Source organism: Thermobia domestica, chromosome 15, assembly GCF_964235325.1.
Source record: "Thermobia domestica chromosome 15, izTheDome1.hap1.1, whole genome shotgun sequence".
Taxonomy (NCBI): domain Eukaryota; kingdom Metazoa; phylum Arthropoda; class Insecta; order Zygentoma; family Lepismatidae; genus Thermobia; species Thermobia domestica.
Genome location: NC_137468.1, coordinates 12703487 through 12723209, shown reverse-complemented (window position 1 = coordinate 12723209; position 19723 = coordinate 12703487). Strand labels below are relative to the sequence as shown.

General features: G+C 37.9%; 1 protein-coding gene across 2 annotated transcripts in view; it reads left to right on the top strand.

The window, feature by feature from the left end:
• Nucleotides 1-19723, top strand: part of LOC145672080 (metabotropic glutamate receptor 4-like) — a 489770-nt gene that overhangs the window by 319912 nt on the left and 150135 nt on the right. For both annotated transcript variants that reach the window (XM_081741333.1, XM_081741332.1), the window contains exon 3: nucleotides 12014-12158. In XM_081741333.1, coding sequence (XP_081597459.1) covers nucleotides 12014-12158 — 145 coding nt within the window. The remainder of the gene's footprint in view (nucleotides 1-12013; nucleotides 12159-19723) is intronic.

The window sequence follows — 19723 nt, the reverse complement described above, 5'->3', positions numbered from 1 at the left end:
GTGCTGAATGGAGAGCGCCGGATGAAGGAAAACCCAAAAAAAGTCGCTTGGTGAAGTCAAAAGTTAAGGTGATGCTGATTTGTTTTTACGATTCAAAAGGAATTATCCCCAAAGAATTTGTTCAGCCCGGCCAGACAGTCACTGGAGAGTCTTACTTGGGCGTCATGAAGCGTTTGCTAGCAAGAATTCGTCGTATTCGGCCCGAATATCGCGAAATCGGCAGTTGGACTCTTTTGGACGATAATGCACCATCACATCGTTCGCGACTTGTAACTGAATTTTTGGTCAAAAATCACATTATTCGGTTGTATCATCCGCCCTATTCACCAGATCTCGCTCCGTGCGATTTCTATCTGTTCCCGAAACTGCATTTGGCGATGAAATGAAAGTGGCACGCATCGATTGATGCCATTGAGAAGGCGACGACCGCCGTCCTAAAGACCATTCCAATAAAGGACATGGAGAAGTCGTTTGACAACTTGTTGGAGCGTGCAAATATGTGTATCGATGCAGAAGGGGAATACATTGATTAATAAAAATGATTTGTTCCGAAATGTACATTGCTTTTTTGTTTTTTTAAAACGTTCGGTTTCTTTTGGAATGGAGGGTGTATTTTACCAAATTGTTGAATTATATAATAGGAACGAGGACAAAGAGTGCAATACAAACATTCCAACTTTAATTATAGAAGATAAATATTTATGCGGATTTTGTGGAACTCCTGTTATGCTTTTTTAAACCCTTTATTAAGCTAGTCTGATGAAGAAAAGTTACACTTATATTCTGAGGAGTCTGACAAACTCCAATTGTTTCTTTCGCGATTACACTGGTCGGCATGAAAATTCTCCCACGAGGGTGAAAGGGTGTACCGGATATATTGCGAGACGCTGATTACGAATATCTCATCGAGAAAGTTCCAGCACATAAGGTTTTATTTATTTATTTATTTATTTGGCGGGGTGTTGTTTCCATAATTGACAGAAAAATCGTATTTTTCTATTTAATATGTGTTTTCCATGTTTGGAGTGAATAATTCTGAATTTTTACGAGGGTGAAAGGGTGTACCGGATAGATTTCGAGACGCTAGTTACGAATATCTCATCGAGAAAGTTCCAGCACATAAGGGATTTTTTGGCGGGGTGCTGTTTCCATAATTGACAGAAAAATCGTATTTTTCGTATTTAATATGTGTTTTCCGTGTTTGGAGTGCATAATTCTGAATTTTTATATTAATCCAAGAACTGTTACTAGGTTATATCCCAGGAACATTCTTTTCTCTAGCTCACGACCCCCCGGAAACATATCCCCTCCCCTTGGGTTGCAAAGATTTATTGTCGTTCCACACTGCATACACTAAAACCTAGGCGTTATTGACGGAGAAAGGTTTCGTAATCAACTTGCGATCATTCGTCGGCTCCCTTTTGTCTAGACGACAGACAGATTGTTGAAAAAAGGCGCCAAGACATACACCACGTTGTCGCGTGAAACAAATATTTCAGTTTCGAGTTGATCTTCGTGTTAGAAAGTGGTGTTATGCTGTGTCTGTGTATACCGTAGGTGAAAAATATTTCTGTGTGAAATGTTGACGTTTGTGTTAAACGAACATGCCGAGAACTTGCAACAATTCAACAGATTCATTCTGCTACATATGTGGGGAAGTGATTTTCAAGGGACAAAGTTGGCCATTGTCACCGTTCCTGAAGACAGCCTACCATCTGTACTTCGGGTGTAAAATCGGCGACCAGGATCGCGTTTGGGTTCCGAAACAAAGTTGTAACTCGTATGCGCGTACTCTCACAGGATGGTTGAAAGGTACACATAAATTGATGCCCTTCGCCGTACCTATGGTTTGGCGCGAGTCCCGTGATCATGTTTCAGACTGTTACTTCTGCCTGACTAATATAAAAGGTTTCTCAAAAAACATAAAGCATAAAATACAGTGTCCTAACTTGGAATCCGCGAGGAGACCTGTGAAACATGATGTTTGTCTGCCTGTACCCGTACCACCAGACTCATACACCCTGTGCAGTGTTTCATCCGATGAAGAACCTGCTGCTTGTGAGAATGTTGCACAATCTTCGAGTACACAGTCAGATCACAATTACGCTCCAGTGCCTGACACTAATGAATCACATGTGATAAGTCAGGAAGAGCTGAATGATCTGATCAGAGATTTAAACCTTTCCAAGTCTAAGGTCCTGTTGCTTGCATCACGACTTCAACAATGGAATCTACTAAACCAAGATGTGAATATATCGATGTATAGGAAAAGAGAGGTGAGCCTAGTTCCTAATTTTACAAAGGATGGTGATTTGGTGCATTGCAGTGACATTCCATCGCTTATGGGACAACTGAAGTTGAACTACAACACTGAAGATTAGAGGCTATTCGTAGATTCCTCTAGGATAAGTCTCAAGGCAGTGTTACCACACAATGGCAATGAAAAGCCAGCCATCCCTATTGCTCATGCTGTACATATGAAAGAAACATACGAGAACATGCGAAACCTATTGCAGAAAATAAAGTACGAACAGTTCCAGTGGTCTGTATGCGCTGACCTTAAGGTTATTGCCATCCTCACTGGTTTACAAGGAGGCTACACAAAGCACTGCTTCTTCTTGTGTCATTGGGATAGTCGAGCCAAAGATCAGTACACCATCACAAAACGGCCGGCAAGGAAGCAACTGGTCTCAGGGGAGATGAACGTGGCTAATGAACGTCTTGTGGATCCGGAGGAAATATTCTTACCACCCCTTCATATCAAATTAGGGCTCATGAAGGTCTTCGTCAAGGCCCTGAACCGGGATGGTGAAGCATTTAATCATCTCAGAGAACTATTCCCAAGACTCAGCGAGGCCAAAGTGAAAGAAGGTGTTTTACGGGACCTCAAATCAGAGACGTTTTTAAGGATACTACATTTTCTTCTAAGCTTAATGAAGTGGAAAGAGAGGCTTGGGAGGTCTTTCGAGAAGTGTGCAGTAACTTCCTAGGGAATCATAAGTCACTTGATTACAAAGACATTGTGGGCAGATTAATTACTTCATTTCGTAACATGGGATGTAATATGTCCCTAAAGTTACACTTCCTGCATTGCCACCTGGACTTCTTCCCTGAAATGTACAGCTTGAGGGAGGTCTCTGGCGAACACGGGGAAAGGTTTCACCAGCAAATAGCTACCATGGAGAGGCGCTACAGTGGTAAATGGAGTGTGAATATGTTGGCAGACTTCTGTTGGAATGTGACACGCGAGACACCCTGTAGTAATTACAAGAGGAGTAGGAAAACCAAGTGACACGTAAGTGTTTAACTTTTTATGCAATTTTATCTGCATAATTTATATTGATATTTAAATTATAACGTGCAAATTATTATGGGTGAAGAATAGCATCTTTGGGCGGATATTGAAACACCCCCCTCATCCCTGAAAACTGGTACATCCTGGAGAAAAAAGGGTTACGGATTCGAACTCAGGAGCTCGAAACCTATAGGAATCACCTATTTTCGTTCGTGGGAGCGAAAAAAAGTTTTGATTTTGCAGACCAGTGTTATTAATTTTACAGTGTGTGATTTTCTAATTCCACTGCTAGGTTAGTGTTCTTGCAATGTTAGCGCAATGTATTCCTCATTAGCTCACCTCTGCTCAGAATGAAAAGTATGTGTATATATATGCCAACAATTTCTGTAACGGTACAACTTGGATACAGCGGAGTTTTTGGAAAGCTTGTCATCGTCGACGAGTAATGGTTCTGACACGAGACTCCTGACAAGAAGGTTGCTGCACGCTGAGAATCCTCCTTCAAGATGGCACGGCCAGGACTATTCGTCCGCAACCAAATGGCCACTGTGTTCTGGAATCAGGAGGAAATCCTTGTGTTAAAATGGCTGGCTCCTGGAATTTTCCACAGACAGCAATCGGTACTGCAACTCACTGCGGCAATCTATTTAATTGCGTTCAGCAACATCGCCCTGGAAAATGGATGTGAGGTGTTATTCTCCAACACAACAACGCACATCCACATTGCCGCAGACCATTTCTATTCTGTTCTAACCTTGACTGTTCTAGGGTTAACGGCTCTGCCTCATGTTCGCTACTCACTGACTGGATCTTGTCACAAGTGACTATACCCTGTTCTATGCAATAAAAGAAGTCATGTGTGGTAAAAAGAAAAAGAAAAAGATACCAATTATTCCGAGCCGTTGTCTAACAGTGACGCCGGGATACGCCCAAGGAATGGTTTACTACCCAAATACAGAAACTGCCAGAACGATAGCAACGATAGCAACGATACGTAGATATTAAGGGTAACTACCTATATCACATGTATCGACGTTGTTCCAATAAATGGTTATTGTCACGAACATCGCGTGAGTGTCAATCCTTTTTGAACGCTTCAAATATTTATGTTATCCAGGTGGTAGAAAACACGATAGTGGAACGAGTTCTTGTCTCATCCTTGTTGATGGGAACAACATAATACAAGTTCACTTTGACAACACCTTTCCAAGACGAGACCCCTCAAAACGTGCCTCGTAGATATAGCTATAATACATAGACGGCACAAAATAATTCGTTTATAATTATGAATAAGTGCATTAAAAATACGTATATTTTAGAATCTATAAACAATTATTGCTTCAAAATACGCTGATATGCTGTAATTTGAGCACTTTTTAATGGTGCCGACATAGACAGGCTTCACTGTATAACAATATTCTGAAATCTTTAAGCTTGAAGTATCTCACATTACTTTATGGTTAATGAAGACACCATCAGCTCAGTTTTAGCTTGTTAATTATGTCAGATGTTTAAACTTAGGCACAACTTTCAAGTGTTACATGAGCTTCAATCCACTTCAAAGTTAATGCTTCCTTAGGCGGAGAAATGCATCTCCTTCTGCCTGAAAAGTTCTGTATGTTCAAGTGGGTGTGTATATATGTGTATGCATGTGTATGTTCCTTCCCCTAATGAATATAATTTTATTTATTAAAACGTAAACAAGAGAACCGTCTTGTTTTGAAAGTTTTCTGTTTACTCCGCGAAGACAAATTAATATGCAACTCCTCTTTGCACACCGTCTGTACCGCGGTTTGCTTTCAAAGCAATAGTCCCACGGGAGCAGATGATGTATCCTACCGCGTAAATATCTCTTTGCTCTTAAGAGTTTTCGTTTTATATGTCGCGTTTGCTGGTCTGTATATGATTATATCTAACGCTTTTCCCTTGTACTATAAAAACTACATCTTATTCATAAACTAACGCATTTGAGGTTGTTAATAATTTACTGATGTTGCGTTTTCGCAGTGTTCTCTTGTAAAAGACATGTTCGGAATGTCCTCGGTGTGGAAAATGTGGTAATCTGAAGAAAGGCCACAGAAAGTCGTTATAATAAGAGATGAAAATACGTAATTCGTAAAATAGTCTGTTAGAATTGTATTATAAAGCCGTGGTAATAACTTGAAAATAGTTAACAGTGTGGCAATATTCTTTCATATATTCTGGTAGTTTTAATGGCTTTTGCATTACATTTTTTTTTAAATATCTGTATTATTGTTTATTGTAAATTGTGATACATGTAAATTATATTGTATTCTATTTATGTCTGTGCCTGTAGTAATGAATCAAATCGTTTTTTCCACCAACCCAAAAGATCTGAAAGCATAGACATACAAATATCTTTATTTCCCTAGAAATAATAACATGATTGTTCTGAAACTTAGCGGGTTTATTGAGTATCAATGAAGACTTCTTTAGTTTAATTCTTGTGTTGTTATTCGTAAGGGGGCAAGAGTTATGATATACGCGATAAAGGGACATTTTTGAGGGAATTTCCCCAATATCCCATTGTCGCGGGAAAACTGTATGTGATGGAGAAAAACGGAATGCATATTCGAATTCAGCGCAAAAAGTTCCTCTCAAATCATGTGATTTCTCTCATATTATAGGAAAAAAGTTAAAATTTGTTGATTAGTGTTATCAATAATGTTGCTGTGAGTATTAGTAATATGTATATTGAAAATTATGGGGTTTCAACAATATACATTTTGACAGTTGATCGCAATTGTCAGTAGAATTTCCAGATTAAGATAGACACGACCCGCTCGGGAGAGTAATGCTCCCGGAAGTAGGATTTTTCACACGCTACTGTAGACAGCTGTTTTAAGTTGGTGGAACAAAACGAGCCCCGCTGGGTTTTAACCCGTTCCTACTCCTCCTCCTACTACTACTACCTATCTGCACAAGAATAAATAAATCATTTTTTTAGTATTATTTTCACCTTATTTTAATAAAAAAAGTGTTATGAAAAAAAATTTAAAAAAAAACTTTTATTGGTCCGGGTTTGAACCCACGCCAAAAACGATTTCCCTTACTAGCACGTAGCGCTAACATGCTTGGCCACGAGGGCTGACATCAGTAACCGTTTGATTTCTACTGTATGTAAGCTACGTAGCAAGACATGGATAACGCCAACCAATCAGAACCGTGTATTTCGTTCATACCTCTGGAAGCATTACTTTCCCGAGCTAGTCCTAGATAGACTACTTCCTTCTTAATTGCAATTGTCCTAAGTCGCGATTGTTGTTACACTGTCGTTACTCATACAACTTACATTTACTCTGAGTCAGCCGATTTCTCCTGCCACCTAGAAAAAATCAATGTAACTGCATGACATTTCATGCAATAATGTTACTAGTTTCCAAAGTTTTACACGACTTTTCTATGAGAAAAATAAACACACTGCTGAACAAGACTGCACTTATTTAATATAAAAACACATTTTATATTAAATCAATGTATTTTTATATTAAATATTATATAAGTGTGTAATAATCTTTATTTAATATTAAATAAATATTAAATAAATATTAAATAAATAAATGTGTGTATTTTTTTGATTTCATTCGCAAGACGTATGACTATGACTTTTCTATATATTCAAGTTATTGGTTGCCTATAGTGTCTGAAGGGTAGAGGTTATCCATTATGTAGCATTATGACTAGAGACCGGATGTTTAAGCACTTAAAATCTGGAAAATAGGCAGGCAAATAGGCACTTAAAATTTTAAAAATAAGCAGTAAAATAGGCACTATAATGTAACTCGAAATAGTGAAGATAAATATTCAATACAATTAAAAAAGTAAATTCAAGTAATAAATAATGGTCACAGAATGTAGAAATACACCTATTTGTTACTATCTTTTACTGTATGTATAAAAACAAAGCTTGATGTATTCCATGTATGTTTGTTAAATACATTCTCTACAATACTTTATCACTACACATAACACTCCACATTTTATACACTTATCAGTGCACACTGCAGTCCAAAGTTTTACAGCACTCTATCAGTACACATATCAGTCTAAAGTCTTACGACATCTTATCACTACAAACAACACTTATATTTCTCGGAAGAGGCAAAATTCTTTTTTGAAATACTAAATTATATATTTCCCTAATAAAGTCTTATTTTGAGGAAAATGCATAGAATAGGAAACGTTAGATACTAAAGCAATTATTTAGGCAGGAATGGGAGAAATAAGAAAAATAGGCAAAATGAAAATTGGCTTAAATTGAAACTATAGTCCTCCATATAAACTTTAAAACGTTAATTTTGATCATATCTTTAATATTAAAGAATAGGCATTTTGCCTAACGTCCGGTCTCTAATTATGACTTTATTTCTCCTATATAACAGCCTTTTGTAGTATGTTGGGGTCATTTTTAGAACATCCGATATATATATGTATGTATGTATGGAGAGAGAGAGAGAGAAAGATTGAAAACAACATCGGTAACGTTCGACAGGTGATTCCTGACACCAAGATAAGATAAAAAAAAAGTATAGAAAGACCTCAGTGCAGAAGTCCGTCATTTGGGTGTTATACGCTGCCGAAAACATGAAAAAATGAACTTTAAAGGTCCATAGCTCCAATGCTATGGCACCTACCGTAGTGGGTCAATACTTCACTTAGGAACTAATATGTGCTCATCCAAAGTACATATTTCAAAATCCTAAGTAACTGACGCATCAATTTTTATAGAGGGAGTTAGGCCAAGGGCATATAATTTAAAGTACTCACCAGCTACCTCTATAAAAATTGCTGCGAAAGTACCGCAAGATTCTGAAACATGGATGTTTGGAGAGGGCACATAGTAGTACCTAAGAGAAGTCTTGACTCGACTACCGTGAACTATAGATCTCCAAAGTTCATTTTATTTTTTAATGTTTTCGGCAGCCTATAGCTCCAAAATAACGGATTTTTGCACCCAGGTTGGTCTATACTTTTTGTCTTATCTTGGTGTCAGGAATCACTCCCGAACGTTATGATATTATTTTGAAACACCCTATATATATATATATATATATATATATATATATATATATATATATATATATATATATCATCAATAGGAAGAGAAATGTATAAATGTATATCCGCTGAGCTAGGTAATTTATCCATTTATCGTTTATTCCCCAAAAGTTCTCATTAGTTTCACCAACTTTATGTTTATCTACAAAAGTTTGCTTTGTCATGTATGAAAGGGCGAGACGGAAACTCCTTCCAAACAGACAATAATATACAATTTCTGGTTGTGTTAACTGTGTTCCTCGACTTTCCCCCTAACAACTGTACGATTCTAGTCCTAAAAAGTTTGCGCTAAGCTTTTATTTTCTGTTTCAGATCACTGTTCTCCTACTTCAGTACAAAATTGAATAAACACTGAAAATGAATACAAAAGTGTGTCTCAAATTCTGTCAACATGTTCTAATTACTACAATTTCTTCAAATCAAATAAATATAACAACAACAACAACAAATAGTTAGTAAATTGTTAAACAACAACGGTTGTTGACGTAAAACTGTTGATAATGGTGCTCTTTGCATGCACTAGTCTTCCCGTCGACTTTTCCATGTAATTTCTTGAAGTTTAGAAACGTACTAAGGTTTCCAGAATATCAGGTAATGTTATGTTTTCGGAAACATTTGACTTCGCAGATAGCGTGGGAGAAAAAGAAACTCATTTTTTTAGATAAATAATCCCCTGTATTTTGAGAAAAGTTTTCAACTTCAAGAAATTAAATATCATTAGTAGAGAAACCTTAAAGCCCTTTCATACACAGCAACTGATTTACGCTACCAAGTTGCACCTAGTATGAACGAAAATATAAACCAAGCAACTGATAGCAGACATCAAAACTTTTTTGTTTCTTTCTACTTTTTTATCCTTTAACACCCACGTGTTTTCTCTGTGGTGGGAGGGCTTGTCAGGACACAAGAAATATATAGAACATATGCTAGAAGGCTATATTAGACGTAGATTCGTGGCTTCAGTCAAGGGCGCCGATTTCTCTGAAAATTGGGGGGGGGGCATTCAGATGCAGAAGGTATATATATGAGAATTTTAAAACAAATTGCATTCAAATTATGCCAAATATTGTATATTCATAAATTTAATAGGGAGCCCACGTGTGCTTTAGGGGGCCAGGGCCTCCTTGGCCCCCCAGGATCGGTGCCCTTGGCTTCAGTTCAAAGCTAATACCTACCACTGGAATTGAACCTGGCCTCCTGCACAGGTCGCGAAGTTCCAACCACTTAGCCACGAGGAATACCATTGATGTATGTTTGGTTTTGTCAACAACATATCTCCCTCCTTTTTTTCTTTCTTTAGATGTTAAATATTAATAATAATAATAATAATAATAATAATAATAATAATAATAATAATAATAATAATAATAATAATAATAGATTCGGAAAAGCTTCATTTGGCAAAATATAATAGAGGACTAGTTAGCTCTCGTGGGCACGATTCACGTTGCAGAAAAGATCAGTATTATAAAGGCAATTTGAAAGATAATAGTAATATAAAGAAGCAGGCAACAATCTGTTCCTGGTACCTTATGCATTCATCACAGAGACGAGATTGCATTTTAACACAAAATATATGAATAGCCTATAGGTGTTTTAAGGCAGTCGAGAACTCCAGTATATGATATAAAATAAGGTAAATTTTAAGCGATAAACAATTGTGCATTTATTTGTCTCTGATCAGTAATCCAACTAAGTTTATGTTTCATTTTATAATTATTTACAAAAGATACACTGAACAACCTTGTGCGGTGGCGGCCACTGCAGTGTCCCCATGCGAAAGCGTCCATTTAAGACAATCTTCTTCACGAGTGGCGGATACTGAGAGTTGCTCTAGATGGTTACGCTAGAGCAGATGGTGGAAGCAACTGTTTTAGTGGAGGCAACTGCGGTTGCTTAGTATGAAAGCTCCGATTTAAAGCAATGCTTCACAAGCTGTTTGTGCGACTCAGTGGCCTCATGTGAAAGAGAGTTTAGATTAGAGAAACCGTTATTTTGCTACTCTGAATATGATTTTGGTTTTCTAAAACTAGATACAACTAGATTCAAAGGCATAATTTGAAGAAGTAAGACATAAAAGAATAATACATAAAATTAAGCATAGTTCTTGGGAAATTAACTGATTATTTAGCATTGGAGCGTTGGCTTTGGAGCGGCTGAGGCCCACAAGGGCTGTTACACCAAATAGTTCTATAAGCAAACAAAAATTACATCCGACTTCCCTTAGTGGGAAGAAAAATAACTAGTGGGAGAAAGTGCTACTTCAAAATAGATGCGAACAACATAAAGTTCCAAGAACAGAAAAAAAACTGTGACAGAATCTCCCTTCCATAATTTGTGCTGCTTTGTTACATTGTTGTCGGCAGATCTACCCAGAAATCTACTTCTACGCATGAAAATAGTATAAGTCAATTTAAACGTAGCAATAGGAAAATATTTCAAATATGTTACAACAGATGAATGACCACCTGATAATACAGACCTCAATGTATTATACTCTCCACTGTTTTATACTCTCTAGGCTCGCAACCCAAAGACTGCTGTCATTACTTCCCTGAAAAGCGTTCTGTAGCGAGCAGTAACAGAATTTTTGCTTTACAGTACTTCCGAATCTGAATGGCTACACATATTTGGTCGTCATTTAAAAATAAAAAAAAAAAAGTTTTAGCTTCATGTGTAGCAAATTGAGATTAATAAATGTGCATCCGTCTTTTTTTTTTTTTTCAGATGTGCCAGTAAACAGTTGTAACAGAACCTTTCCAAGTGTTAAGTATATACGAGGGGGGACCCAAAAATAACCGGAATCGTACTCCTGCGCATCGTGTAACGAGGTTGCACCCCCCCCCCAGGACGCTGTGGGAGGACCTTCCGTGAGTCAGTATAACAAATGGCGTCAACCAACAACGATGCGTGTGGCTTTGCTGGCAGTTCTACGTACGTGTCTGCGCACTCGTAACATTAAGAAATGGCAGATTCTCACAAACAACGTGTGGCTGTGAATTTCTTGTTTTTTTACTCGGCAAGAACACAGCAGAAATTATTATGATGTCGCAAACAGCTTTACAAAGAATGTGCTCTCAGTAAACGCAAGTGTACGAATGGTTTGCTCGTTTTAAAAGGGACAAAGTGTCCATTGAAGCAGATATCAAAGAGACCGAATTTGAAAGGTGCAATCAAAAATGGAATGAACATTTGGACAAGTGATGCTTAAAGTTGTATTTGAAACAAAGTTGTATTTTAAAAAAACATATAAAGTGTATGTTTGTTTTTCTCAGAAAATTTCAGTTATTTTTGAGTCCTTTCTCGTACATATAGGAAGTAAATAGAAGAAATCCTTCTAGAAAACACTCTGAACTCTTGAAGAAGGGAATAATCCTTACCTGGACCAGCTCCTGAATTTATGTAAATAACGTATCATTTCATCTTCTGAAGCTTATAACACATAAACGCAAACAGAAATTCGAACGTGTAAAAACTCCTATGTTGACAGATGATACAACCTGTTTTATAGCACATTTCGCAAGACATATTTGCTCTGTTGACACATGTCTTACTGTGTACATATATCCATGTTGCATGTAAACATATATAAAACTCAACTGCTTAAATTATTCACTTCTTGTTTTATTTTTGTTGCAGGCTTTTGAGGAATTGGAAGATCTGTTGGCAAAATATAACATCTGCATTGCTGTCAAAGAGAAACTAGTGAAAGATTCAGGGGTGGCCAAAGAGGAAGCATATGACAACACTGTACAGAAACTGCTTACGAAACCACGAGCAAGAGGTAAGTTTAAAAGACAAATTATCACAAGCATTTTTACCATTTGTGACAGGCCCTTTGTTGCAAAATGTTTCCATCTTACCATTTGTGACAGGCCGCTTGTTGCAAAAAGTTTCCATTTTACCATTTGTGACAGGCCTCTTATTGCAAAAGTTTTCATTTTACCATTTGTGACAGGCCGCTTGTTGCAAAAAGTTTCCATTTTACCATTTGTGACAGGCCGCTTGTTGCAAAAAGTTATCATTTTACCATTGCTGCAAGATCACTTGTAAAAAGCTTCCATTATACAATTACTGCCAGGCTGCTTGTCGTAAAACGCAAGTAGGCCACCATTGGAAGGACACCCACATCCTTCCTCTGTAGAGACATTCAAGCAATACTTAACTTTCTCTATTTACAGTAGAGGTACATCGTACATTACCAGACCCAATGGCTAATGTAGACTCACTTTAAAGACATTGATCAATGAGCGGCTCCCCTGATTGGATCGTAGATCCTGCATCCAGTGAAGTAAAGGAAAGTCTGAGATGAAGGATTGCTCCCATTAACTCTCTTAGTCGTCTCGAGGCATGAAAGTGCGTTAGAATCTAAGGTCCGATTCGGGATCCAAAAACACGCAACAAACGCTCTTCGACGGCTGTACTACGTCATTCTCCCGGAAGAACGTGGATCTTCCCCCACACATTACCTCTCTTTCTTATGTATCAGGATACCACGTAGTATTATCCTCCAGACCCAAGTGCACGACCTAGTTGCCCATTTCGGAGAATAGCCTAAGCCTCACCTCCGCCAATAGGAGTAGCAGTTCACATAAGAGTTCCACCTACCGCGACGAAGCCGTGACAAGGAGACACGTACCCTCCTAGGTACCTCCGCCGGTAGGAGCAGCAGTCCATGTAAGCGTTCCATGTACCTCGATGAGGCCGTGACGAAGGCGCATGGTAGATGGCACGGGTGGCATAGTCGTTACTAAGAGATCCTGTCGAAGCCTTAATTCCCCGGTAGGTTGTTCTGCTGATTTTTATTGGTTCCTATAGAACGGTTGCAGTTTCTGACACAACATATAATAAGAGTAACGTGTTTGCACTCACTTCCCGAGTTCCACATCTCCCCCTCCATGCTACAGACCGTAAATTAATAGTGGAATCTGCCTGTATCCGAATGGTTCCTCTCTCTTTCTCAGCATGGACTATGGGACCGGCCGCGACCGGGAGAGGATGCAGATTTGTTGTGCTTTGGTAAGTTCGTTGTGTTCAACCAAATGTCTCGTTCTCTAGCGTGTAGCCGCAGGTGAATTCAGGAGTGGGCGAAGATAAGAGAGAGAAAACAGAATTTGGGAGAAAAAACAGTAGATACATGGTATCAGAATTTACACATAACAAATATAATTGATTTCACGCAGTAACGTAAACTGAATTTAAGTGGAAAATGGGACAGTTTCATAAAAAAAAGATAATTGCAACACATAAGAGTATATTGCAATCCCGGTAAGAGCACGTGTGGTTGGGATCTCACGTTAAACTGTAGGTCCTCAGCTCGTAGCCTCAGTGCAGCAACCAAGTATTCGTATTACACAATGTTTGTGTCCTTTTAATTTAATGAAGACTTTGCATATCTTGAACGTTTCACAAGCTTTATATACGTTTTAACGGAGATCTGCTCGTATTAGCCAATAGTATTTCAAACTTTCAGTGTATCTTAATCGATCAATTAACGACTAAGCCACCCGTGCCATCTACCATTCGTCCTCGTCACGGCTTCATCATGCTAGGTGCAACGCTTATGTGAACTGATATGATGTAGACTGTGTTAACAGATGAAGGCTAAGGTATTAGAACCAACTTATTCTTAAACATAAGGTTGGAGCGCCGGTTAGATAGATACTGAAAACGCAGCCTATTGCAATTTCTTTCTGAATATATTGTAATATTCCCTCATATTTGGAAGCTCCCTGTATTAGTAAATGAAATAACGTTGCAGGATGTCTGACATCTAACAGTTTTCCGTATATTACATGCATATACTTATGTTACATTCCTCAGGTATATGTTAGGCCTATATACGTCCATTTGTATGTGAGATCCTGACCGCCTACACAGAGAAAAATCCGTTCTCCGGACAGCTGTATATTGCACAAATATAGGGAATCCTCTTCCTTACAACAGAAATCAGTGCGGTGGATACGTTATCCGTATGCTACATACGCACTGCCCTTAGATGATACATTATGCCGTTGCAGGATGTCTGACATCTAACAGTTTTCCATATATTACATGCATATACTTATGTTACATTCCTCAGGTATATGTTAGGCCTATATACGTCCATTTGTATGTGAGATCCTGACCGCCTACACAGAGAAAAATCCGTTCTCCGGATAGCGGTATATTGTACAAATATACGGAATCCTCTTGCTTACAATAGAAATCAGTACGAAGCATACGTTATCCGTATGCTACATAGGCACTGCCCTTAAATGTTACATCATGCCGTTGCAGGATGTCTGACATCTAACAGTTTTCCGTATATTACATGCATATACTTATGTTACATTCCTCAGCTATATGTTATATACGTCCATTTGTATGTGAGATCCTGACCGCCTACATTGTTTCACACGGAAAGTACGTATAGATGGAACACTTATACAGAAAGTATTATAAAACATGCATTTTCAGTTATACGTCTGCTGTACGGTAAGTCCAAAAACTACAGGAATTATGCATGTAACCTATCTTTTTAAGTACGCCACCTACATTTTTTCTCAGTGTATATTGTTTCATACGGAAAGTACGTACAGATGGAATACTTATACAGAAATTATTATAAAACATGCATTTTCAGTTATATGTCTGCTGTACGGTAAGTCCGAAAACTACAGGAATTACGCATGTAACCTACCTTTTTAAGTGCGCCGCCTAAATTTTTTGCTCAGTGTGCCGAATGGCAGAATACTAAATAATATCAGGCTACATTACCTCCTTGTACTGCCAGCTTATTCTTTGAATTAGGAAGGTGCTTGCTCTATCCAGGGGTAAAAGTGGACCTGTAAAGGTAGGGGAATGCATGACGTCAGACCATCCCCCGTGCCTATCTTTGCCCATTGTAATTTTTGTAGAAAGCGGGGGGACGCCACAGATATTTTGTGGAAGTGGGAGGGCGACGTCCCCTAGTGTTCCCCTTCACTTTTACCCATGGTTCAATCATCATCAGATAAATGGCTGATGCGTTTACCTACTTTATTTATAAAATTGAGGCTTTCTTTTCCTCACGATCCACTGGATTTAATGGCTGTGATTACAAATTGATACTTCTCTGTTAGGTTCTGAATTTGTTCCTTTTTTCTGTTTCTTTTCGACTGGCTACATGCCCATTTGGAATGAGAGAATGGAGTTATGTAATAAAATCTCTTTATATTTTGTTATTTATACCTGTTTGATATTCGACACTGTAGTGTGTGATATGCAAACCATTTGAACTTCATTTCTTCTGTCCTTTTTTGGACCAGTGTTCAATGTAAGAGAACTAGAAAGTCAAACATAAGAGGACGCTGCTCTAACCCGTCCTTTTCCTTGTTATATTGAACCAATGATTTGTTATTTTGTTTATGCGTTTCCCTGTTCAGGCCACAAACAAATCATGAGCTATCTTTCATTTTCCTGCGAGAAATATGGTTCCCTTGACACTTTTGTTGAATTAGCTTTCGCTTCTTCGGACTATCACATTTGAGAAATGAGAATAAAAATAATAGCCCTTCAGTTTTGTTGAAATAAATCACGTTGCTCATGGTCAGTTGTTGAAGGGTTTCTTTAAAGGAAGTCCTCGTAGGCGCCTTAAAGACGAAGGATTTCTTCCTTTTCTGTTTCAAGGCAAACACGTAGATTTACAAATGGTTTTATGCACTGTAGAAACAATTAATGTACACTCATGTCCAAAATGATTGTCGCATATCTATAACTGTCATCTTGTAAGAATATAATTTGATAATTATTTTGCAGGGTATTTTTAATACTGATACTACGTGTATAATCGGGAAATGTATATTTGTGATAAATTTCATAGGAAAAGAATTATAAATACGAAAATTAGAATGAGTAAAACAAAATTTTGCTAAATGGACAAGAAAGTTTTATTTTCGTTTTATTGTTCTTATTTACTGTTCTTTTGACATGAAATTTGCCACATACATGTCTTTGCCGATTATACACATACTAACATTATAAGAAATACCGGACGAATTCGTTATCAAATTATATTCCTACAACAACATATTTATAGACATGCGACAATAATTTTGGACATGAGTGTACTTATACAAGTGTCTAAGTGTAAGGTAGGGAAGTCTCCCAAATACAGGGCTGTTACAAAGTCCTTGCTATAAAGCAAATGCTTATAACTTTTTTTTAAAAAAAAATAACGTATTGCAGTGTATCACACTATAAAAGTATTGATGAAGTACATATATCGGGTGTTCTAAAAAGGCGACCACGCCTGGAGACGCGAATTGCATTATGTGGCAACTTACAAATAAAGAACCATAGTAACGTGTGCTACAAATTTCTAACTGGAATGACTTAATATCTTAGAAACTTTTTATACTTGGGAGCAGAGCGTAGCTCATCTGAAATTTGTAACACCGTGTATTTAGACAACTCAAGGATGAATTTAACTACTCTTCTTAGAAAAAGAAGTGAAATAATCAATTTCTTTTGGATATTTTCGACATCACATCACAAGCTATCAGGACTCGAAATTGTTTTAACTATAAAAATCTACTAAATTGTAATGACACAGAAACTTAACCATTATGACTATCCACCATCGTAAATAGATGTAATACTCACAGCTAGTTCAGCTTTGATAATCTCCAATCGATGTCTTTTCACTATGCGATCTTAATTACAACTCCCCAGTCTACTCTACGTCCTCAACCAGCACAACCCCTTTCCGGGATTCCGGTGCTTCCTGGTTGTAGCATAGAGCTTAGGTCAGGTCTCCTTATGAAATGCCTTATTTTGTTATTTCCGTATGGGAAAACTTCCTATAATTGTGGTGTGATCCCTACATTATCTGTTTTTATTTTCCTAAACAGTTTGAATATCGCTTCCTTGTTTTACAATAAACAAAATAAATTTACAAAATGCATGTGAGGATTTTGGGTACTTTACAATAGAGTAAAGGGAACCATAGGGAAAACCGTCAAATAGAGAACCATAGATCTATCAAGCCATCTAATAGTTACATCGATTCTTTCCAGATGGCAGCTAAAGTCAATAGACGTTGACACTAGCACCACCTATTAGTGTAATAATCGATATAACTGCTTAATGGATTCGTAGAACAATGCTAATGGTTCCACGTTAATCTACGACGTTGCCACATAGTGAAATTTTTGATTCCCTATAGCGGCTGAAGGAGGTTCCGGAGGGTATTGCGTTATATAGCATTTTCGCTTTATTTTGACCTGTAGAATAGTGTCCTGTTGTCCGTGGGCGCCATTTTTACAACACTCGATATATTTATGTAATAATAAAATCATCTGATCCTTTTCAAGAAAATTATCGAAATACGAGGGCCATCCGGAAAGTGGTACCCGTTCGCGCCGCATAAAGCGCTGACGACTCGGAGAGCCGCTGGGCAAGGTCAGACCCAGTGTTGCCAATTTGGAGGAAAAGTCGCTAAATCTAGAGGATTCGCCTTCCAGGATAGCGACAAAAAATATTTTTTCCGATTAGCGACTTTTTTGGTGATTTTGGAATGACGATTTGGCGACTTACCTACAAATCTAGCGACTTTTGTGCTGCGAACAACTTGTCCTAAAATAAGTACTATTAGCTCGAATCAGTTCAGATATATGTTTATTCCTTTTGCTTATTTGAATCAGTGCAGGCGTTGACGAGCTGAGAAAGTACATAACATTTATCTCTATATTTCCACTTCGATTGCTGTAACCTCTAACCTCCTCATGGGGACCAATCCCAGCTTTTAATGTCCTTTAGTTTACAGAGCTTCCTTTAGAGGCACAAATAATACATTGCCGATACCAAACAGATTATATGTAGAAGCGAGAGTAGAAGTGAAGTGTGTAAGATTTTTTACTAGGCCTTTAATTTTGTTCGTTTTCCTAAACTCATTTTTGATTTCGCTGAAGCAAAATTGATCATAAAGTTAAAAATGTATAAAAGTGAAATAATTATTAGTTATATGTCTTTCATATATGTTCTTGTAGCGTAGATAGTACTATGGTTTGACTTGATCACGTATCTTATATATATATATACACACACACACACATATATATATATATATATATATATATATATATATATATATATATATGAAAGAGGCAAAATTCCAAGAAAAATTTTTTAGCGACTTTCCACCCAAAATTGGAGTCATTTCATCTCCTATTTAGTGACTTTTTGTTGGCAACACTAATCAGACCGCGTCAGTGGCTTGTCTGTCTGCTCTGTGCGAGGTTGCGTAACGCTACCAGTGCCTGTATTGTGTCTGTGCTCGTTTATAATGATTAAACGAATTGAGAACCCCGCCAGTTGTGAAATGAGGGCCGTGTTTAAATTTCTTAATGCACGAAACGTTCGATCTTGTGAAATTCATCGCTAATTAAAGGAGGTGTATGGAGACAATGTGATGGACGAGTCGTCTGTTGGGCGCTGGTGTCGCAACTTCAACCTGGGGAGGGGAATTACACACGACGAGGAGCGTTCAGGGAGACCATCTGTCATTACAGACGAACTGCTGAGGTCAGTAGACGAATGCGTGAGGAACAATCGGCGCGTCACAATTGATGAACTCTGTGAACATTCTGGTGGGAAAAAGATTTGACAGCGATGAAGAACTTAAACGAGGCGTGACTACGTATCTGAATACGCTGGCGGCGGAGGACTATGAAGCTGGAATACAAAAACTCGTCACACGGTATGACAAATACCTCAATTTGCTTGGTGATTATGTGGAGTAGTGTAAAGTATGCTCTTTCCAATAAAAATGTGTATATTTGTTAATATGTACTACTGTGTCTTTATTGTACAAACGGGTACCACTTTCCGAATGGCCCTCGTAGAACATCCTACTGTTTTTTCAATGCAAATTACTTATGCGTATGTAGTGTTATTAATTAAATACACTGTAGACCTATTCATTTATTAAATACTAGTTGTAAGCATGCGTCGTTCATGGGTATTGATTCCGTACCTGAATTAAAGAGTGGAGATCGACTTCTCTGGCATTTATCCTCGGCTCTTATATAAACCCGCACAACCAAGACTTAGTGTGGGTTGCATATAAGTTATGCAAGTTTTTTAAAAAGAACTTCGGAAAATCAAATCAAATCAAATAATCGCGTTTTGCGTCCCAGTTTATACTGTGTATGATAAAGGGGCGGTGATTATGAGAAACAAATGAAATGGTGAAATGAAAAGTGGGAGGAAACAGGTGAACGCCGAGAAAACCCACGCTTACGGTATTTGTCCATCACAAATCCCACTTGGCACGAGCTGGAATCGACTCAGGGGTCGCATGCACCAAAAGTGAATGCTCTACCACTG